General features: G+C 43.1%; 1 protein-coding gene across 33 annotated transcripts; it reads right to left on the reverse strand.

Moving 5' to 3' along the window:
• Positions 1 to 7,862: 7,862 nt before the first annotated feature.
• Positions 7,863 to 15,446, reverse strand: LOC101781182 (ERI1 exoribonuclease 2). 33 transcript variants are annotated; one of them, XR_002676970.1, is made up of 9 exons: positions 14,350 to 15,446; positions 14,117 to 14,266; positions 12,567 to 12,770; positions 12,390 to 12,464; positions 12,138 to 12,251; positions 8,719 to 11,782; positions 8,547 to 8,588; positions 8,201 to 8,257; positions 7,863 to 8,125 (listed from the first exon to the last, which is right to left on the reverse strand). XR_002676970.1 is itself a non-coding variant. In XM_022825168.1 (2 exons), the coding sequence occupies exon 1, from the start codon at positions 15,175 to 15,177 to the stop codon at positions 14,155 to 14,157; it is 1,023 nt and encodes a 340-aa protein (XP_022680903.1). In that variant the 5' UTR covers positions 15,178 to 15,446; the 3' UTR covers positions 12,601 to 12,731; positions 14,117 to 14,154. The 33 variants fall into 33 exon arrangements, 2 of the variants coding, with proteins under 2 accessions (XP_022680903.1, XP_022680904.1); XR_002676963.1 differs by having other exon boundaries at positions 7,863 to 9,704; positions 10,761 to 10,855; positions 11,711 to 11,782; XR_002676975.1 differs by lacking the exon at positions 8,547 to 8,588 and having other exon boundaries at positions 7,863 to 8,257; positions 9,626 to 9,704; positions 10,761 to 11,782.
• Between the last annotated feature and the right edge of the window lie 6,751 nt (positions 15,447 to 22,197).

Raw genomic sequence — 22,197 nt, forward strand, 5'->3', positions numbered from 1 at the left:
CAAGATCCTCGATCGAATCTGAGTCAGATTGAGATCTGGACCAGGTAGCCTAGTAGACAGCACCCGAGTTTCGGAGTCTGTTATGGGAAGCGGCTTGTGTTGTAGATAGATTCACACGATGCCTTAAGCACCAGCTCATGGGAATCAATCTGAGTAGGGGAAGAAGTCGAGTTGTACTCGGACTCATCCCCTGAACCTCGAAAAAGGTTGAAAATTTCGTTGAATTTTTCAACGAAATCCTCCAAAGCTTAGCGATGAAGGTTGATGTTGTAGTGCTTCTCCTCCAGAGCCGGTGTGATGTGGCGGTAGAAGTTCCCAGCACTATCCCATGATGCAGACCCAGGAGCCGAAGATGAACATCGCACCTTCTTCAAACGCGACGGTGGGCTTGATGATGACTTGAGCCATCGAGTTCACCGGTGGATTTTTGGCGAGATCTCCTACCTGGTGTGCCAACTGTTAGTGTTTAGACCCAGCAACCTACCGAGAGGGTACTCGAGATAGTGTTTTATGCGTGGAGCTCGCTAAGATTAGGAACTTGAAGGTGAACTTGAACACACGATTTAGACAGGTTCATGCCGCTAATGTCGCGTAATACCCTACGTCCTGTGTGTTGGTTGGATTGTATTGATTGAACTTGTTTGGAAGGGGTCCCTGCCTCGCCTTATATTGCCGGGGGCAGGGTTACAGGTCAGTTGTTTACAAGAGTACTAGTCGGATTCGACTAAAGAATCCTACTCTAACTGCTACAAGTAGTTTCCTAATCCTCGACTGGTTCTTATCCTTCACGTAGACCATGCCATCCTGCACCGTAGTCTCTATGTCTGAAACGTCTTGGTGTACAGCCCTGTATCTAGGACTGTCCAAGCCTCCCGGTGGGCCTATACATGTATGGCCGACACAGGAGAATTACACATGAAGAAGAAGAAGAAGAACTTTTTGTACAGAAGGGTCCATTGCTGAAGAAAGTAGCAGAAATCATTTAATTTCATGGTTAACTTAATGCCAAAACTGTGCATGGCTAGATCACATCACATGTTTTTGACAGCTTGAGAATGCAATCTGATGAATGTTAGTGGTGATGTTGATTGCTGAACATTGTTTATCATTGGTGAGTTATCCTTACGATTTTCATGAATAATCTTGCAATATTACATGTCCAGCCCACAATCCATGTGGCAAGCCACCAACAAGTCGACCACAATCTAGTCTGCGAATGACTTTTTAAGCTACTCACAATAGATAGGACTTGGCAACAACTTTTGCATAACAAGTACCTTGGCTCTAAGCCACTTTCACAAGTGCAATGGAAGAATGGGGACTCACATTTTTGGGCTAGCCTGATGAAGGTTAAACATGAGTTTCTACGTTTTGGTACTTTCTTAATTAAGGATGGGACAAAGGTTAGGTTTTGGGAAGACAAAGGGTTGGGAAATTCAACACTGCGAGAACAATATCCTTGTTTGTATAATATAGCCCGACACAAACAGGATACAGTCAGAAGTCTTCATCACCTCACCATTAAACATTTCTTGGCGAAGAGATCTCATAGGCCGTAAGTTAAAAGCATGGAACGAACTGGTTTCACGTATTGCTAACATTGTGCTAAGTCATGAACCTAATGAGTTTCGATGGAACCTACACCCAAATAGATAGTTCTCAATGAAATCTCATTACCTGGCAATGATTCATAGTGATGTCCCGAACTTAAGCAAGCGCATGTGGAAATTAGAGGCCCCTTTGAAAATAAAGATCTTTATGTGGTACTTGCAAAGAGGAGTAATTCTAACAAAAGATAACTTAGCAAAGTGCAATTGGCAAGGAAGCAAAATTTGTTGCTTCTGCCACAAAGATGAAACAATTAAACACCTTTTCTTCGAATGTCGCTTTGCTTGGGTAGTGTGGTCTATGATTCATGCGGCTTTAGGTTTGTCTCAACCTCGTAGTGTGTCCTATATGTTTGGGAGTTGGCTATGGGGTATTGAAAAAGAATTGAAACCGCTAGTTCCGCTAGGAGCGGCTGCTACTTGCTGGTCATTATGGCTATGCAGAAATGATATTACCTTCGGGAATAAACATAACCCTTTTCCACTGCAGGTTATCTACTTGATTCTACACTTGCTCCGTACATGGGACATATTAGAGAAGCCAGCCTCACAGGATTTGGTTGCTACGGCATCGCTACGTTTGGCCCAGGTGGTCAAGGAGTTCTTTACCTTGGAACATGGGTGGCGGTCTACTACAGATCGATTATCATTAAAGTGTTTTGGGTTTTCTATCTTCTTATTAGGCTGTGTGCATCCCGCTATGCAGAGGTCGAGAGTATTTCAAGATATTGTATCAACTCGATGTAATACCCTTAAAATTTGATAAATACTTCCTTTATCGAAAAAAATAATCCAGTATGCGAATCCATCTGCATTCACTGCTTGGAACTCTATCTTTCCTCCCCTTGCTCATAGTCACAGATTCAGCTGGTAGGCAGACAACTGACGTCCAGTCCTAACTATGTCTTATAATCAGTCTCAAGCCACTAAACAATGGCATGGTTTCTACAATACAATGCTCTAGCTATATAGCTAGTTTCGCACGGGCGGCACCTCCAGCGTCCACACCGCTGGGCCTCCTCCACCAGTGCTTCACCTCGTCGTCGCCGGAGCGCACTGCCGGAAGTCCGATGGTCACTAGGAAGGAAATAGCGAGGTCTCTCCTCGTCTCCCTTCACTATCTCAATGACAAACCTGCCGGTGGCCATGCGGGGGCCTGGCGCGGAGTGGGTGGCGGTGCTTGCAGCCACGCCCGCAGCAGGGCGGCGACACCCTCGACGGTCCTACGCGACGCGAGCCTCCTCAGTTCTCATCCCTAATGGGGGCAGCAGGGCAGTGGTGGCCCGCGACAGGGCCACATCCAGGACGCACACACCGCGGCGGCCGCCAACAGCGATGTCGTCGTTAGCTTCGTGGGGTCCGCTTCCGCGGCGGTGATGCTGGACCGCATCACGCCGTTCCGAGTGCTCCTGCATGCGACGGACGCACGTGTCTTCCTGCTGGTCAATGGCAGAGACATTCCCTCCGGGTTCGCTATCCGCGTTCGGCGTCGGCCCGCACCCCTGCATCTGCCTCCAATGCTTGGTTGGATCTGCTTAACCTTACCGGGGGAGAATGGATTCTGGTAATTACATTCATGAACGTCATGCTTGCAACAAGTGCTCAGGACCTCACTGTGCGGTGTGTGTGGTATGGGACGCATTTCATCAATGTTAGGTTGCGGGTGCTTCGGCCTCCAATGATCGGCGGTGGAGTGGTATGGGACGCATTTCATCGACCCTTGGGCTATGTTGTAGTGGGCTAGGGTGCGATGGCGAAAGTCATGCTGACAATGGTCGGATTCGATGGTGACGACTCCTTTGGGTGCTGTTTTCTGTGGCAGAACCTCCAACTTAAACTGGCTTAAGTGCGCCTAATCACTGTCAAAACAGTAATTATACAAAATACACTTAAAACAATCTAAGTCCGGTAGTCCGTCAAGTGTCCCTAGGACGCCTCGAATCATTCATGACTTGAATCGTAGCCATATATCAGGATCGCTTCCACGAAGGGAAAGCATCAACAAATATTACATTTTTACATAGTGCGAATTATTACAACCATAGATTGAAACAAACTCAATAGTGCAAGTTAGACCATTCTAAGAGTGTCGAACATAAAACAATTCTGAGGGTAATGTAATTATACAACTAGGTTTCTCTCTAGGGTATTACGAGACCCGTAAAATACCCTAGTTCTTCAGGCCTTCCTCTTCAGTTGACCCCTGATGCGCTTCTAAAAACAACGAAAAGGGATCCCCTGAGTACGAGGGTACTCGCAAGACTGACCCGTCTAACCAGTATAGGTAGATTTAAAATAACGTTTCAAGGAATATGATAGCTTTTTAGTGTACTATTTAGCTCACATTTTTGCAGAAAGCTTCCTACTTGTGGAACCTTAGTTTTATCATTTTATTCCAGAATAGTTTTTACATAACCAGTCTAGGTGAGTAAAACATTTTTGATCAACCAAGGGAAACTAAACATCATATAGCAATATTTATTCAAGAAAAACATTATATTCAACTCGATTACTCTACGATGCTTAAGCGATGATCAGGTGCGTTCATAACCGAGAATTGCAGCGATCCAGACTGATTTACATCCTGCAGGAGATACCTAATCACCAGCCATGCACAACTGATCGGTTTTGCGCATAACAACCTTTTGATTAGCCGTACCCAATGATCAGAAATATAATTACCCGAACCCAGGGACGCACCCTCACATGGGACCCCACGTCTGGCCTGATCTCCATGTGAGTTTCAGGCTACACCCAGCCTTTCTTCCGCATGCCAAGCACGAGTAAGAATATTCCAATCAGAGAGCCAACTAACTTACTGAGCTTTGCTGGTCCCCAGAGACAGTAAGCAACCAGGTAATATCACTTGATCAGCAGTTAAAACAACGAACAGGCCTTAACAAATTTACATTCAACGAACAAAACTACCATCTCTAGCTTCTGTCCGCATCTTCAAAATTCAAAGCCATTTTCCTTGATCAACATGTATGACAATTTTAACCTTAAGTGGTTGAGTAACAAAACTTACTTTAAAGGAAATCTAAGCATTACTAAGCATAGGATGGTTACTAATTATTTGAACAGGTGGTAAAGATGTCCTAGAAACAAGGTGGGATCATGCACAAGAGTAGGTTGCAATCAACTCCTAGATTTAATGCGTAAATCAGGAAATAACCAATTATTGGACTCATGAATAATAATTATTGGACTCTAAAATTAGATAGGCGTAGACGCACCGGGGCTTGCCTTGATTCACAAAAAAGTTAGTTTCTTCTAAAGATCCTTCAACACAAGGGACCAATTCAACAACCTCCTCAAATTCCTGAGGTTCTTCTGAGAATTCCAACAAATCCACTTCTGAGGCTTCTAGTTCCACGATATGATGCATGCCAAAGTTAGATATGCAAACTTTTAGAAATAAATACTATACAACTTATCTTCATGATAAAGTTGCAAGCCAACACAAATCTACCCATAAAAGATTAACCCACAATTTAATTTCTTAACTAACCTCACTTAAGCCTTTTATTTTATTTAGAAAAGCATTATAAATAATTTCTAACCTTAAAACTTAATTCCTATGAATTAATAAGCATTTGTGAATAATAAAACATTATTCAAAATTTTATACATTTTTAAATATTAAGTATTTATTTAAATACCTTAATTAAAGGCACTAAATAAATACCAAATTTTTAATTTCCTTTCCTAGGGTTTAAGAATTTTTAATGCATAAAGGAAAATAAAATACACCACGACTCAACTCACGTTAACCTAGCATACCCACTAATGGTACTCTAGTGGTGGTTGGATGGACGGCGACAGTGAACGGTGAAAGACAGCGGCGGCGTGAACAGAGCTAGGCCTACTGATGGCGCGAAGCTCGACGGCGGCGAACTGACGACCACAAGCGGCTCTGAAAGCTTCGCTAGGACCTAAGCTATGCGACGCGCTCCCAAACCAAAGCCCACCGTGACCGAAGCAAGGTGCTCCATGACGGTGGCCATGGCCGAGGCATGCGCACGGTGGCGCAGGAGCTCCGGCCAACCCAGCCGTGCTCCAGGCTAACAAGCTAGCCCTACACCATCTAGAGCTCGTGTGTGACACACCCATACCCTTAGACAACGACCAGAGCTCTGGCAACATAGCCCTCCACGGCGGCGACCTTACCAGAACAAAGCGGCGGCCAGCACTGGAGAAGATGACGGCGAAAAGAAGCTGTGGTGGATGGGGCTAGACGGCAACTGGTGGGATGGATTCAGGAACTAAGGCGGTGTTTCTGGCGGAGGGGAACGGCTAGCGGTGGTGGAACGGCGGCAGAGCTCACCGGCGACTGAGCGTAGTGAAAAATTGAGCGTGCGGTGAAATGGATAACTCTGGCCAGCGGGAGCAGTAAATATACGAAATTTTCACCACCCTTGCAACGGACACGTCCTGCCTGCTTGCTTGGCTCGCGTCACACGCCTACGCCGATGCGTGGCACGGCAGCACCGCTCTTGCCATCGGCGGCAAGCAGCTGCATGGCAGTAGCACCACTCTGCTCTTCCACCTTTTCTCCCCAATTCCGCCCAAAAGTCCACTCAATCTTGTGCCCGATTTCCAATTCAAGCTCCATGATTTCCTTTAAGCAAAATTGTAGAGGATCCTCAATACTTCATTCTATAGATTCATAGTTTTGGCTCTGGATCACTCTATCTCACAAATTTGAGCCAGGAAAATCATCTAGGGTTTGGGCTGTCAGTGTTCAAAAGAAAGCCTCATTCAGTTTCATAAGAGCACTTTTAAACAACCACTGTCCAAACTTGGAATTCAAATTTAAATGTGCAAACCCACTTCTCCTTGTCCGCCAATTGTAAACCACATGTTAGGGATTCCGTTTTGCCTGCCATGGTCCAGCTTTTACATATAGAATCTTCCAAAATCTTGAGCCAAAGTTGGCCACTTTTCACTGTCTTAAGAAAAGAAATGGCTATTGCCATTCAGTTTCGATAGTTATTTTAAAACAATCCAATTTTCAAACTTTGGGCTTCTAGAAAAATTTGAATTCTTTCCTTTCCTTGTTCAACAACATGCTCATATATTCACTGGACATCAAAGTCCACTTGGGGTCCAAAACCTTTCAAAGGTTATATGAAAAATCCTTCAGAAATGAATTTCAAAGTTGAAGGATTGTCACTGTTTTCAACATTTTCAGACGGTGAATATTAACTCAAGTCAATCCATCTTTAACTATGCATTTGAGGTGTCTATGACTTGAATTTAACTTCAAACTTGATTCCTTTAAATTCTAAATACCTTCAAGGCTTGATTTCATATTTTTATCAATTTTTTTCCAAATTTAAATCTTGAATTTGAATTTTTGTCAAATTTGACTTTGGCCCATATACCTCTTTTTAATCCAAATTTCACCATTAACACCTTAATGACTATTCTTAGGCTTTTAACAACCCTGGTTGTTACATTGTTACATTTTCCCTCCTAAGGCCGCCGTCGGTTTGTCTCGAGCCCACCCCATCATCAATTCTCCATGTGAAAACTTTGTCCTAGCGAGCGGCGGCGGCGACGACTATCATTGTATCCTCAGTGGAGGCGTCATATCGGAGATTTTGAGTGGTGGTGTACTTCATGCGGGTATTGTGGTTGCCTAACTTGATTCTTCAAGAGCTACTAGTATCTTGCTTATCCCTAATGAAGTGTGGATGGTTTTGATTCTTCAAGAGCTACTAGTATCTTGTTTATCCCTAATGAAGTATCCCTAATGAAGTGTGGATGGTTTTGCTTGCTTATCCCTAATGAAGTGTGGATGGTTTTACTGTGGTCTTGAGTTTGTGGTCAGAGCATCAATCAGCAAATGAAGTTGCCACTCTTCTTCGTTGTTGAATTGACTCATGCTTTGATTTCGATTTCATCAATTGAGAAGTCGATTCATTTGCGTGTATGGAGATAAGAGAATTTGAGTTGTATTTTCTTTTTTTTTATTCCTATATGGTACATCAGATCTTCTGATGTTGGCTACATATTCTTTTGGAACATGTGCCCCAATGTAATTTTTGTGATTATGAATTCTTGAAAAAGAACAGTACGCGGCCTACTGGAAGCCTCACACACCTCTGGCATCACAAACCGAGCAGTGGCGATTATTTCCCAGATCTCTACAGGCTGATACATTGGTTAGCACCGAAGAAAAAAAAGAATCAGCAAGTATAATCTTAAATCTGACTGCACTGCACATCTTAAATTTGCTACAAGAGAGAATGCATTGTTAAATCATCACAGCTATTTTTCAGGTAGCGAAGACATTCGTACAGACATTCAGGTGGCACATCAGTGCATCACTGGAAGCTAAATATTGGTGGTCAAGATATCGGTGCAATGGCAACCGAACCCAGTCACAATGAACTGAAGATGATAATTCTGGAACTCATATAAACAATGGTAAAACCATCTGGATATTGAAGACTAATTAACATCACAGACCAAGAACCTTTTGCACAAAATCAATCCGAAACCAGTATTCCCTAATGTAAGCAATTGTCAGCCCAAGATTTTTTTTCCCAAGAAATCTATAACAAGTTGTCCCAAGATAATAGTACCTCAAGATCTTCCTTATCATTTTCCTATTGCTCAAACATCTCCTTCTGCTCTCCTTGCTGTCATTATAAAACCAACATGCGTGTGGAACCCATATCAGTTGATATGATAAACAGAATAGAAATTTTAGAATGCTTGAAAAAAATGAGAGCCGTCCATCCCGCGAAATCGAATAGTGGAAACAAAGGAAGTATCATGAAGTACCTAAAGAGAAGTATCAAGAAGTACCAGTTTGGTGGAACAAGTATCAAAAATAGTAAGAAATTACTATGATACCCTTTTAATTATATGTAAATCTATTTCATTATTTCATTCTTTTTTGATAAGAAGGATAAGAAAGGAAAGTACCTGCAAGTACCATTGGTAGTTTAAAAGCATTGTAAAAAAGCTCTAAACAGAAAAGAAAAAACATCAATGACCACTATATGAGTACTTCAAAATTAGGCTTATGAAAAGAGCCTTGGAAAAAAAAACTGAGATAGTATGGAATTTGTTGTGCATATACAAAAAAGACCATTACCATGTCAGTCCTAAATAAATAAACAGAAATTTATTTTCCCTCATCTCCTAAGCCAAGTTAAAAAGCCTCCAGACACTGCAACCAAGGTATACATGAATATTGAGAGAGAAAACACATGGATATCTGCAGTGACCTATGCCTGCTCCAGAAATTTCATTTACTACAGATTCTCCATGCAGAGAACCCACTGGCAATTATGACCAAACATCTCATATTAATATATGTAGGTTAATCGTTAGTGACTAATGCTCCTTGATTTCGTGAAAAGAAATAAAGAGGTTCCAAATTAGCCAGGAAGGGTATGGTACTTTATCGCAAACATAACAATATATAGTCTTAACGCAACATTGTCTAAATAACAATTCACCTGGCCATTTTTACCAAACTAATAAGCCCACTAATAATATTGCTAGTAAAGATCATAGATAAAAGATGGTCGCAATAGGGAAATCAAAGCGTCCAACTGGCAACATGGATGTGGAATGATGCCTGGAATGGATTTTATCTTAGGGACCAACAACCAAGATTATTCTCCTTTGCAAAAAAAAATGAAATGTATCTCTCGCTCAGTTTCTGGCAGATAGCACTCCACAGACACACTTTCATATACCACTATCCCAGCAGGCATTGGAGGAACTGCAAATTTTGCAAAGCAAAGTTGAACAAATACAGCAGTAAAGCAATGAAACAGACAGTTGGCAATACTGTTGCGAGAATGGAAATTACTCTTCAAGAATGTATTACCTGGAAAGCTAAAGTGACCAAAAAGCTAAAAATCTTCATGTGGCTAATCTTCAAAGATAGACTGAATTCCAGAAGCTTACACAGAAGAAGAAACTACAAGATTGATGGGGACAATTATAACTGTGTACTATGCAACCTAAATCTAGAGGAAACCACATATCACCTGTTCTTTGAATGTCCTTTCAGCAGTAGATGCTGGAACTTTGTTGGTACATCATCGGATCACCCTATCAGATTCTTTGCTACATTTAAAAAAAAAGCTAAGATGAAATGTCAGCACCAATTTTTCATGGAGATCTTCATTATCTCAGCATGGGAAATTTGGAAACAGAGAAATGCACAAACCTTCAGAGGAACTCAGGGTTCATTCAGATATTGGAAAATTTGCTTTGTGGATACTGTAAAGATTCACTTGCACAGATTTAGTCCTTTTCTTTTAGTCACAATGTATCCATCTGGCTGAATAGCCTTCTGTAAAGTTTTTTCTCTGACCTCTCTCTTATCTCCTTCAATTGGCCTTTTTGTGATTTAGCACTCCAGGATGCTACTGTACCTCTTTTTATTTATTTATTTTATATGAAATAAAATACCACAGTAGGGGATTCCCCTACTGCATTTCCCTCAAAAAAAAAAAGAACGTCATTCTTCATTTCCTCTAGACATGAATTCATTGTTGTCACTATCAGCAGCGCCCTCTTATAAATTGTTCCATCAATTACTTGTCAATCATAGATGATTCAAATTTCAATTACATATTATCACAGATGTTAAAGAAACATCACAACTAAGTCCCACTAAGCTTAAATTTTCATCTAACTTGCAATTTCACTTGAACACTTCAATGCTTGGAAGGAACAAAAATAATTAAGGGAACATATCTAGTAGAAACCACACCCTTCATGAAAACCTGTGCAAACCACGTAAAAAAGTCATATAAATTCACCAATAAAATCACACGTATAGATAATATGATGATGAACAATCTTGTAAAATATCTTGTCCAAACTCGACTTCGTTTGTGAGATATAAAAATAACAAATACCAAGGCTGAAAGTTGTCCAAATGATTTATTAGAATCTTTTATTTTTATATCTCACAAACGAAGTCGAGTTTGGACAAGATATTTTACAAGGATGTGTATCATCATATATCATCTACATGTGTGATTTTTTTTGTGAATTTAGACGAATTTTTATTTTGGTTTGCACAGGTTTTCATGAAGGGTGTGGTTTCTACTGGATATGTTCCCATTAATTAATATAAGTAGAAGGAAGCAGACATCAGTTGGGGTTTCCTACCTTTTTCCCATGGACGCGAGCAAACCTGGACGTGAACAGGCCACGCCACTGGCGTCCATCCTGCAGCAATGCTGCAACGAACAGGCAACTGGCCACTACCAGTCGACGTGGTAATCAAAGCAAGCATGCAGTGTTAGACCATCAATGATAAAAAAATGAAGTGTGTGTCTTTTCTGCATGCAATCTTACATCAAACTTTCTAAGAACTGGAATGCAAAGACTATCACTCATCATTGCAGCAGGAAAATAATACTTTAAACTCAACATGCAAGAGGAAGTTATCAGTTTTTCAGTTAATTGGATAGATCAGCTGGGTAAATTAGCCCATTGCAGCCTGCTAGTTAATCCAACTTGTGTTAACATAAGGACTGAAAAAAAACGGTACAGTGTGTTAAATCAAAAGGAAGGAGGTAGCAATTTCTTCAACCTTTACTATATTCCAATTTAATCAGTATATGTCATCCGTATTTAACTTGTTGACAGATGGAAAAAAGATATTCTTTTGCTGTCTCAGTTTGAGCAACAACCATGCAACCCTCTAATAACCATGATATACATGCAGCATTGAGCAATCCAACAGGTAGCAAAATACTTCCAGTTGCGAACCATTGAATATACCGATCATGCTAAACCTCAAAGCGGCTCTGAATTTGATGCTTATATTATTTGGGACTGATGAAACCTTTCTCAAATAACCAGTTCTATGAAACTCAAAATCTCAGCACCTATCTCAAATAACTAATGCAAATGTCTACCTTACCATAAGATCCAACAAACTAAACTAATGCAAATTAACTCTACTACCTATGCAAGACTCAACAAAAGGCCACTTCTCACTGCTGCAATGTGCCATTCTGAATACCAGATAGTTGAAATTAGTAATTACAGACATGGTGAACTTGCAATATAAAGTGGATGGTGTAGTAGTAGTAAAGGGCTTACATACTCACCATTGCTTGGGCAGCTGATAGGAGCCTTAGCACTTGCTCTGGAATTTCCTTTCCTAAGTACTGGTAGCGTCCCTGCAGGTGAAAGCAAATATAAGAAACCATAATCCATCTAACATGAGGTAGTTATAGTTTAAGTGATCAGAATGTGGATAGTCACTTATGTGTAATGGTTAAATGTGTAATTCGAATCAAATATATGCCCATAGACTTTGATACTAAGTAGTCGAGCTAATATATATTGATTACTGATAAATCAATAGAAATATACTGATCCAACTATGTGCTTTTTTCTACGAGTAATTCAAAACATTGCTGTTTTTTAAGCTTAACAAACCACTAGAGTAGTACTGTAAGCAATTCCAACATACAAATAAGAAGGTTCTCACACCCATGACTTCTTGTAGTCCTCATCTCACTGTTTGAATACCTTTTTCTGTCCTCAAATCCTTTCTGCCCGCCATGGCTAAGCCAAAATGCCCAAGCCTCATCAGAATTTCTAAATTTCATGCCAACATGAGCTACCAATCCAGGCAGTATAGCTCTGCAACAGAACAATAACATGAGCAGGGGACTTGTGCAATTGCAGAGAACAAGCAAGGAATAGCAGTACTCGGGATTGGGACAACTAATATCCATTTGGTGTCACGTAAGAAATAACAAGTCGGGTTGTATTACTTACATATTGGAATCATGGCGCTCTGTGTTAGCCTCTTCTTCCATCTCGGTACTACATAATACAATTTAAACTGGCTGGCTATTTCATGAGGAAAGGAAGCTTGATCAAGTTCAAAGCAATCTGCTACTAGTAAACCATTAATGCTGAAGACAGCAGGAGAAGGTAGATTATAAGACTTACATACAAGATCAAAGAGCAGAACAGGTCGTCCCTTCCAGCGATCATCTCCGTTGCGCCGTTTCTCTTGTCTTTGTGCGCTTTTCCGCCAGCCTCATGCCATTTCTGTAGTTCTCGCGCCCTTTTCCGTCGGCCCCGCGCAGAAACCAAACATGCTCTAACTCTCAGCTGCAGTTGTGTCCAGCATGAGGAAAAACCTTCCAGGTCCTGCCAACCTTAACTGTTCACAATGCGGCAAGAGCTATTTTTGACGTATGGCCTCCATAACTATTCACCCCCGTGATTCAAAATTCACATAACCAGAGGGAACTAAGCTGAATATTTACAAACCCATGCATGCCAATCATTAATCCTTGCTAAATTGAAATACCTGTTCCCAGTGTGCGAGGCTTGGAATCGGATGTGAGCGCATCAATGCAGAAAACGTAAGAATAGGTTCACCATTCAATTTGCAAGTTACCAAAGCTTTTTAAACTGTCACAAGGTAAAATGGCAGGGCAGAACAATATTTGCAAAACACTGGGGAAAACAATCTCCATTCACTTCCATATAAAGTTTATTACGCAGAAGAACTCCATTACATTGAAGAACAGGTAAGAAATTGATTATATTGAGTAACAAGTCAATTACATTTGGTAAGAACTCAATTACATTGAAGGCTAGATAAAAACTACATTGAAGACCAGGTAAGAACTAGATTACATTGAAAACGTGTAGTCATATCCTAGACACCTCAGCACACACACAGGAGTGCTTCTATTCAGATCTAACTTAGGATACCACAAAACCACATACTGGTGCTTGGTCAATCTAGGTGAACCAGAAGTATTTTACACGGTAGGTACTCAGCAGACTGCCTCCACCATTCCAGCCCCCACCCCACCCACACAGAGACAAACAAAAACATAATGATCCTAAGGTTAACTCACAACGATCAAGGGCTCAGAATTCGGTTCTTTTCTAGTTCCTCTTTATCTGCTACGTTCCAATTGGTAAACAAACAACTCTTTTAGCAATTGTTACATTTTCCATACCATGTGAATTTATAAACTTATCGACAATGGCTGCATTTATAATCCTATCTGACATGAAGAATGTGGATGGAGAATAACAAGTGCAACCTGAAGCTATTTTAGAGAGAAAAATGAACAGAAAGGATCATGTTTCATATACATGATTATTCAAATATATGGACCTGTATGCTAAAAACTTGAAATGGATAGCCAACTAGCTTAACATGTCTTACCCTTGTTATTACTCCCCCGAACAACTAATATTTGAGAGCAACAAATTTTTGTTAACTCTTTATTTACAATAAGCTAGTTTTATGTTTAGGAAAAGGTAATGCCAAGCTTCATTGCAGGCACCTATTCCTCATCAGGATTCACCATCCAAGACCCCAGAGAGGCAGACCCTGCTACCAACCATCTAAAATTCTAACTGGTTCACACAGATTCACAGAGCACAAACTCCTGAGCAAGTGCGGCACCTACCTGAGCACTAACTAAGCATGCACTCCATGTGTGTGTAGAAGCGAGTTGTAATTATCTAACCTTAGTCATCGATGATACGGAGTCCAGATGGCCGGCAATCAGGCTGCCCAGTGGAAGAAACGACATGTCGGCATCCAGTTCCCACAAGTGAAAAAGAATCGCCCTTGCATTGGTCCCGGCATGGTCACCACGCCTCCTCTGATAGGAACGCTGCAGTAGCAGTAGAAGCAGTCAGTAGTAGCAGCGCCATCATCACACCAGCTTAAGTTGCGATTCCCCGGTGAGAGCTGTGCCTGAGGTTGGAGTTCCGGCTCCGGCTCCGGCTCCGGCTCTGGCAGAGGCGGTGGCACCAGAGAGCCGGTTATGGAGATACGGACTCCCCGCCGCATCAGCTCGACAAGGAGACGCGCTGTGTTGCGGGCGTCGTCGAGCCCGCAGTGGAGGCGGCCATCCCACTGCAGACCCGCCTCCCGGACAGCTTCTTGCAGGTTGCGCCGCCCAGCGCCAAACGCGGTCTCGAAGGGGATCCGGAGGTTAACCCACTGGTTGAAATACGATGGCTTGGAGATGTTCTTGAAATTGCATTCGAACTTCAGCATCGTCCGGCAGTCCCAATCACCCCAGGTGACGATGGCGAGACGGTTCTTGGCGACGCCCGCCGCCGCCAGCCACTTGTCGTGCAAGGCCAGCGCCGTTGCAAGATCCACGCCGCCGTTGACCTGCTCTTGCTGAATCCCCGTCAGCTCGGAGCAGAAAGCGGTGAGGACCGGGTGGTGCCGCGGCTTCACATAGGTGCGGAACGAGGAGAGCAGGCCGCCGGTGGCGGCGTCGACGAGGACCGCAGGAAATTCGATGATTTCCTGCGGGTAAATGCGCGAATCCTTCTCACAGGTAGCCTCGAAGTCGACGACGACGAAGTAGTCGAACTCCCGCATGCGGAAGTCCTGCTGCTGCGCCACAGGATCTGCCGGCCCGGACGGTGCGGCGGAGGAGAAGCTGAGCATGCCTCGAGCTGCAGTGGAGGCGTGAGGAAAGCTCTGGCGCTGCTGCTGCGAAGCCATGGCGCCACGCGCCGCCGGATCGGCCGGCCGGAACGCGGAGGAGGAGGGGAGGCAGAGCATCTCGTTCGCCGGATCTGCTGTGGTTGCTGGGAGCAAGGCTCTCCTTTGCGGTGGTTGCTGGGAAGAATTGAACGCGATGCGGGCGATCTAGGTTGCCGAGAGAATTGCTTCGCGGATGATTTGAGATTGGATCCGAGGATTTGGATTTGTATTGCATAGATGCGGTGGCGGCGGTGGAAGGCGGCGGAGGCGTACGGACGGCGCCACCATTTCCTCATGCCTGGCTGGCTCCGAGAGTCCGAGTCCGACTCTCAGGTGGAAGACTGGAAGTGATTTTGATTTTGACGCTAAATTAGGTAGGCCCCACCTGTCACCAGTAGGGCTAGGTTCCTGCTGTTGCGGTGCTGAGCTGCTGATGAGCGATGACTCCGATGAGTAACCGCGTTGGCCAGGGATTTTTTTTAAAATGATATTATGTTTAACGGAAAATCTTGGGTTTACGTGCTGAAATCAGAAAATTGCAAATCAGGTTCTTATTTATTGGCTAAATATCTGACAAGTACATGTATTAGCGCCGAGCAATGACACGAATTAACAGAACAAATATACCGTTCAAAAGCGACTGCGGCTACAGATGAAATTAGCCTATCGTTACCTTATCGTTCTCGGAACGGTTGACGGTTTATATGGCCCATAACACTCACCTAACAACTAAAAGGGCTTTTCAATGACCATCAAATCCCATAATACTATATTTTTGCTTTCTCACCGGTAAAGTTTGATTAATAGTACCATAGTTGTATTTGTAGAGTCTTTCATTTTACGCAAGATGTTTCAAACAGAGCTACGGATAGGTCTGCCCACGCAAATGCAACAAGCACGTCGAGACAAAACCCGCCGTCCCGGCGGGCATGCCTCACCCTTGTGCCTCATCATGATGGCACCAAGCGATATGATCGGGGCTGTGAGAACAAATATGTACCTATTTAAACTAGGAGTCGTGCACATGCACGGACTATTAGGTGATGATTTGAAAAAACATATATCTGGAGAAAAATTTTGTAAGATTAATCCATCTAAAAAGTCTACTTCGGTTGAGGTTGAGGCTATATAGGTCTATCCAAAAAGAACTTGTATTTTTGATAAAAAAACAAATAGTTGTCATAATTGATAGGCATAGTTGCATTGGAATAATTTATATTATGTATAAGACATGGGGTGTTACACACATTGGTGCTGAGCTACTCACGGCAACATGCTCCTTTATTTTGTGGCAGCAAGCAAATTAAATACCATGTACCCTTAACGACAACCTAATGTCGGGGTAGAGGACATAATTATGGATTCGGTAATGCTAACGTTCATGCGTGTTAATGCCAACCTATATGAAAAGCAGCTCACCGGCTGGTGGTGCTGCTGGCTTGCAGCTGCAGCGGCAACCGTGCCGGCTGTTCCAAGTAGGCTGTAATTGTTTTTCATCCGCTAGTTCGATGCACTGCCGCCCGTCATGGAGTTCCAGTTTCCTTCCACCTCATGGAGCTCCAACCCACACGCCGTCGTGCCTCCTCGCCATGGACTGTGAGCAGCGAGGTTGCAGTGGCTTGCCTCCTCTTCCCTCTCCCTCCATTCCTCTGCTACACACCGGCGAGACGCACCTGGTGACTCCTGCAGCGTCTCCACAGCATTTGCACGCCCCCATCGCTCGCGTGCAAGAGGTTCACCGCTACCATGCTCTTCCTGCAATTAGTTGATTAGGAGATCAAGTGGAAGGGAAGGGTAAGGTGCAGAGGACCAACGTGAGGCTCATCACCATGTAAGTCAACCCCTAGCAAGCCATGTATTGCTTCTGCTCCTGCACCGGTAAAAAGAAGAGGACAAGGGGATGCGGAGGATGCAGCATACATGAGCATCCAAGAAGATAGTGCAGAATGTTGCATTAGTAATTTCTAATTGCTGCAGCATTACTTTTTATGTTGCATTAGAGATTTAAAATGTTGAAGTGTTTTGTGTTGCTAATGTTGCAGTAGATTTTTATTCTCGATGTTGCAACATGATTTTTTATTGATGTTGCAGCAAGTGTTATTTCTTGTTGTGTTAGCTTTTTTTTATGTTGCATGAGGTGTTCTATGATGTTTCCATAGTTGAATTGCAAAGTTCTAATTTTCTAGAGAAAAAAAGGGATTCGAGTCATATGTCATATGAAACATCTCCATTTATTGCGGTGGGAATTTGTTTTTCTTAGAATCTCACGGGATCGTATGTCATTATTTTTATCATACAGTTATGGTTGTTGCAAAAGGTAATTTTTGATGTTGCAGTTTCTATTTTTTTCATGTTGCGACAGATCGTATGGATTTTGTTTCGTCCAAAGCTGATTGATATGATGCACAAGGGAGTGGAAAGTGGTGATGGCAAAGCAAATGAAGCCGTTGGATTCTTTTGCTCCGCTCGTGAATCACGAATCAGGTTGATGTCGAAATCACGATCGAAATAGCTAAAAAATTCCTATAGAAACACAACGATGATCCAACACCACCCGCAAAGTTTCAGACTCAAAGAGATTCAGAAGGAGCAAGCACAAAAATAAAAATATATAAAAAATGCCGATTGCGTGTTGATCAATGTGTCGGCTAGACTACACTGAATGTTCCAAAAGATTCTTGTGTATCTTTAAAATTTCACAACCCACAAGTATTTTAAACGTTGTTTGCCCTCGGACTCGTCCCCCCAGCCTCCGACTAGGTAAGAAATTGAAAATTCGCCCAATTTTTCGACAAGATCCTCCAAAGCTTGGTGCTTGTCTATGAAGCGTCCCCACATAGGCAGAGATTAAATGTGATACAAATATCAGTCTCAGGAGGCTGATAACATATTTATTTAACAGATGGTTCAAACCATACAACTCCCAAAGGAGCGGGCGGGCAAGCCACACCCAAAGGAGAACTAAACCAACAACGATACAGATCCAAGTTGTAGTCCATTCGGACCCCGGGCTGCAATCGGAACTAAGCGACAGTGAAAGCATTCTGCAAACACCAACACCACAGGCAGCATTGGGTGCGGAAGCGACCTCCTACTCGAAATCCTCGACGACAAAGTCCGGGTCTTCCTCTGAAGCAACAAAACAAGGGTCAGTACAAAAGTACTCAACAAGTCCAACCCCATCCACGGAAGGGGAAAACAAACAAGAATATGCACAGGATATAACAAGGATAAGACTAAGGTTCATTTGCATTAAAGCTAAATTTTCAACACATGCAAGGGTTCATTTTCAAAAGAGTTTTCACAAAGCATTTCTTTTGGTAACCGAATCATTAAGTGGGGTTGATCCTACACAAAGGATTCAAGTTTTAATGCTACCGGACTCCCCGTCCGAAGTAGCAAAGTTGTGAAGGCGGCGTGTCTATCCGACACGCGGATAAAAACTTGGACCAAAATGCCCCTGCGTGGGTAGTTATCCTAGTTGTAGCTGTAGGGGTAGTTTTGTCTTTCGTCCTGAACTATAAATAGGGATCAGGGGCTGGTTATTTCAGCACCTCTTTGCTTAGCAACTCATTATCTTTTGGCTTAGAGGCTAGTCATGTGCTTAAAGTGAGAGAAGAGAGGGAGATTAGAGAGTGATTACTCTTTTCTTTTAATTTCTTCATCTTTTAGTGGGTGGATGAAGGGAGGAGGCTAGCCCTCTTTTGTATAGAAGATGTTCTCGTGATTTAGCTTTATTTGTTGTCTCAAATCATGCTAAATCTTTGATTCCCGAGCATTTTTCTTTTTCCCTATTCTCGGAGCTATTTTTGGAGAATTTTCGTTCATCATGTTTGAGCCCGAATCTCATGGTTTTGGTTGAAGAGAAATGTTGCTAGGATCTTAGGTAGCATCTTTGATATGATCCACCTCCAAATCCCTCACGAATCCGACTTGAATTTTAAATTTCTCCCAAAACCGTGTTGACTTAGGGTTTCGGTTTTCTCCAAAATCCGTGATGGATACTTGAGCTTTTTGAGATCTTTTTCATGGATCTATTAGCACTTGGGGTTGCGCATCTATGGCTCAAGTTTTGTCTCGATTCATGGAGTTTTGAGGGAGTATTTTTAGTTTGAAGTTTGAGTGGTGTTCTTGGAGTTCTTGTTTTCCCTCTGTCTGTTCGTGTGCAGGAATAGGGAAGCGAGGCAGCGAGCGAACCAGAGCAGCGAGTAGCACGTGCACGCATGCCAGCAGCGAATTAGATCAGAGCAAGGAGGCGGCCCAGCAAGCAGCAAGCGCTGCGGCCCAGGTGCGTGTGCAGCAGGCCAACAAGCAGCGGTCCACGCACCAGCATTTGTGGGCCGGTAGTGCAACAGGCCACCAGGCTGCACGTCCACGGGCCGCACGCAAGGCAACTCTGGTCTAGCAGTTCAGGTAAGTGGCGCAAGCATCAGGTAGCGTTCTTGTGCTTTGAAGGGGTTGCTATCTAGCTACAGTATTCAATGATTGGAGTATCATTACTTCTTGCATGATAGCACTGTCATAATCTTAATTCTAACACTTGGCTTGCTAATTCCAGTACTCGCTAGTCATGCTTAGTTTATTTAATTAATTGCTAATCCTTTTGTGTATGCCTAGTTAAGTAAGTGATTAGTAGTGTCCTTGTTTTGTCTCTTTTGTGCAATTTTGATGGAGTCAATTCATGTTATGTTTCCGCTGTGATTGAGCATGCCTTATCGTTCCTAGGGTGAGCTTGTCACGAGTTGACTAGTGTCATCTTGACGATATAACACATGGTGTGCTTTGGGGTTGCATTTGGGATATAGGCCTTGTTCTGGTTGAGAATTTTTATAGGCTCCCATTCACCCCCCCTCTGGTCGCCCTTTCGATCCTTCAATTGGTTCAGAGCCGGTTAAGGTTTCTTCATACCCTAATCAGTTTTGAAACCCACGATGGTGACCTCTGAGTGTTTTTCCTCGACCGTTGCACCCTACTTTGATGGCTCTGATTATCGGTATTGGAAAACTTGTATGAAAGCCTATCTAAATAGTAGGGGAGCAGGGGTTTGGGAAATCACTCAGGATGTGACTTATGTGATTCTTACTACTCGAGTGACTCAGGATGATAGGGAGAAGTATCACGCCAATAGCAAGGCGGTTGATATTCTGTTTGCGAGTCTGAGTCGTGCTGAGTTTGATCAAGTCGAAAATCTGTCTCTTGCTCATGAGATTTGGTCTCGACTTTAGAGTTTCCATGAGGGAAACAGTCAGGTGAAGGCTAGACTCTTTGAGACTTACAGGCATGAGTATGAGAACTTTGCTCATTTGCCTGGTGAGTCTGCCGATGCTTTGTTTCAGCGTTTCTTGGCTATTGTGAACAAGATGAAAGCAAATATCACCGTCTTACCCTACACTGATCATGATAGAGCTTTAAAGCTCCTGCATGCCTTGGATCACGAAGTGTGGGGTACAAAGGTTGATGCTATCATTGAATCACCGAATTATGAAACACTTTCCACTGATGAGCTCTTTTCTAAGTTGAAATCCACGGAGGTTGACAAAAGGCTCCGAGCTAAACAAGGGAGCTCTACTGATCCAAATAGTATGGCTCTCATGTCAGGCTCTGGACAGCCTAAGTCTTTGAGTAACTCTTCTTCTATGTCGTTTGCCTTGTCTTCTTTGGTTTCTGTTTCAAAGGAGCAGCTGGAGGTTCTTGATGATGATGAGCTCGCCTTGATCACGAGGCGATTCATGCACTTCAACGACAACCGCAAGAACCGGCGAAGGAGCAACAACACCTGCTTCAACTGTGGGAAGCCAGGACACTTCGCCGCCGACTGCCCCGACAAGAACAAATCCAAGAGCAGGTACGACTACAACAAGCACAAGAACAAGCATGGCACCAAGAAGAAGAAGAAGAAGTACACCGACCGCGAGAAGAAGGAATATCGCAAGAAGGCCAAAGCGCGTGCCTTCATCGCCTCCCTCAGCGATGTCGACTCCGACACCGACGACCACACCGACTCAAGCTCAAACGAGGAGGACGACGACCGCAAGGCAAAGAAGAAGGACGACAAGAACTTCAATGGCCTTTGCTTCTACTCTAGCAAGAACCGCGACGGGTACTATGTCATGGCTCTCAACTCCAAGAAGGATGACAAGGAAAGTGACTCCGACACGGAAACTGAGGTAAAGCCTACTCCTGAACAACTTGCTCTAAAAGTATAAGAACTTAATGATTGCTTGATCAATCAAGATAAACTGCTCAAGAAGGCTGCTAAAGAGTGAGTTGAGCTTAAGGCTAAGTTAGAAAGTGCCTTGATTGAGATAGATATGCTTAAATCTGCTTCTACTATTTCTGGTGTTGTTGAGTGTGATGAATGTGGTGTCCATATGGCTAGTCTTGCATCTTTACAATCTAAGCATGCTTTGTTGGTAGATGAATTGGATTTGACTAGGGCTGCTTTAGATGAGGTCAAGACTAGGCCTGTTTTGCTTGGTGCATGTAAGTCTTGCCCTACTTTGCAAGTTCAGTTGGATGATGCATGTGCTAAGCTTAGTGCTTTAGAGAAGTCAGAGTTCATTGCTAGATCTAAACTTCCTGAATGCACTGTTTGTCTTGAACTCAAGCTTAATTTGCAACATGCTGATAATAAAAACTCTTACTTGTGCACTGTTGTTAGTTAGGTGTCAAGTAGGGAACCTCAGCTAGGCATGATGATTCAGGAGTTCAAAAGGGCTGATGGTTTTGGGCTTGGGTCGGTTATGAAGGGTTGTCATTTTAATGGGTTGCACAAGTTCTTTGATGGGTTGTGTGAAAAGGTGGGTCAAAACAGTGGTGAGAGAAAGAAACCTAGCTACAACCAGTGTGAGCCACCAGCTGACCACACCCCTCGAGAGTCACCTACTAAAAATAGAGAGCAACCCAATCGAGCTTGTGAGCAAAACTTGTCTGAGTGTGTGAGAGATGGAGTTTTCATTGAGACACCACCCAAAGCACCCAAGAAAGCCATTTGGGTGGAAAAACCAAACCACCTCAAGAACAAGCTTGACACACTTCCGAAAATTGCTCCTAAGAAACCTCCACCAAAACCCCAAGCCAAGCCACAATCTAGAGTGA

The sequence above is a fragment of the Setaria italica genome, chromosome III, assembly GCF_000263155.2.
Source record: "Setaria italica strain Yugu1 chromosome III, Setaria_italica_v2.0, whole genome shotgun sequence".
Lineage (NCBI taxonomy): Eukaryota > Viridiplantae > Streptophyta > Magnoliopsida > Poales > Poaceae > Setaria > Setaria italica.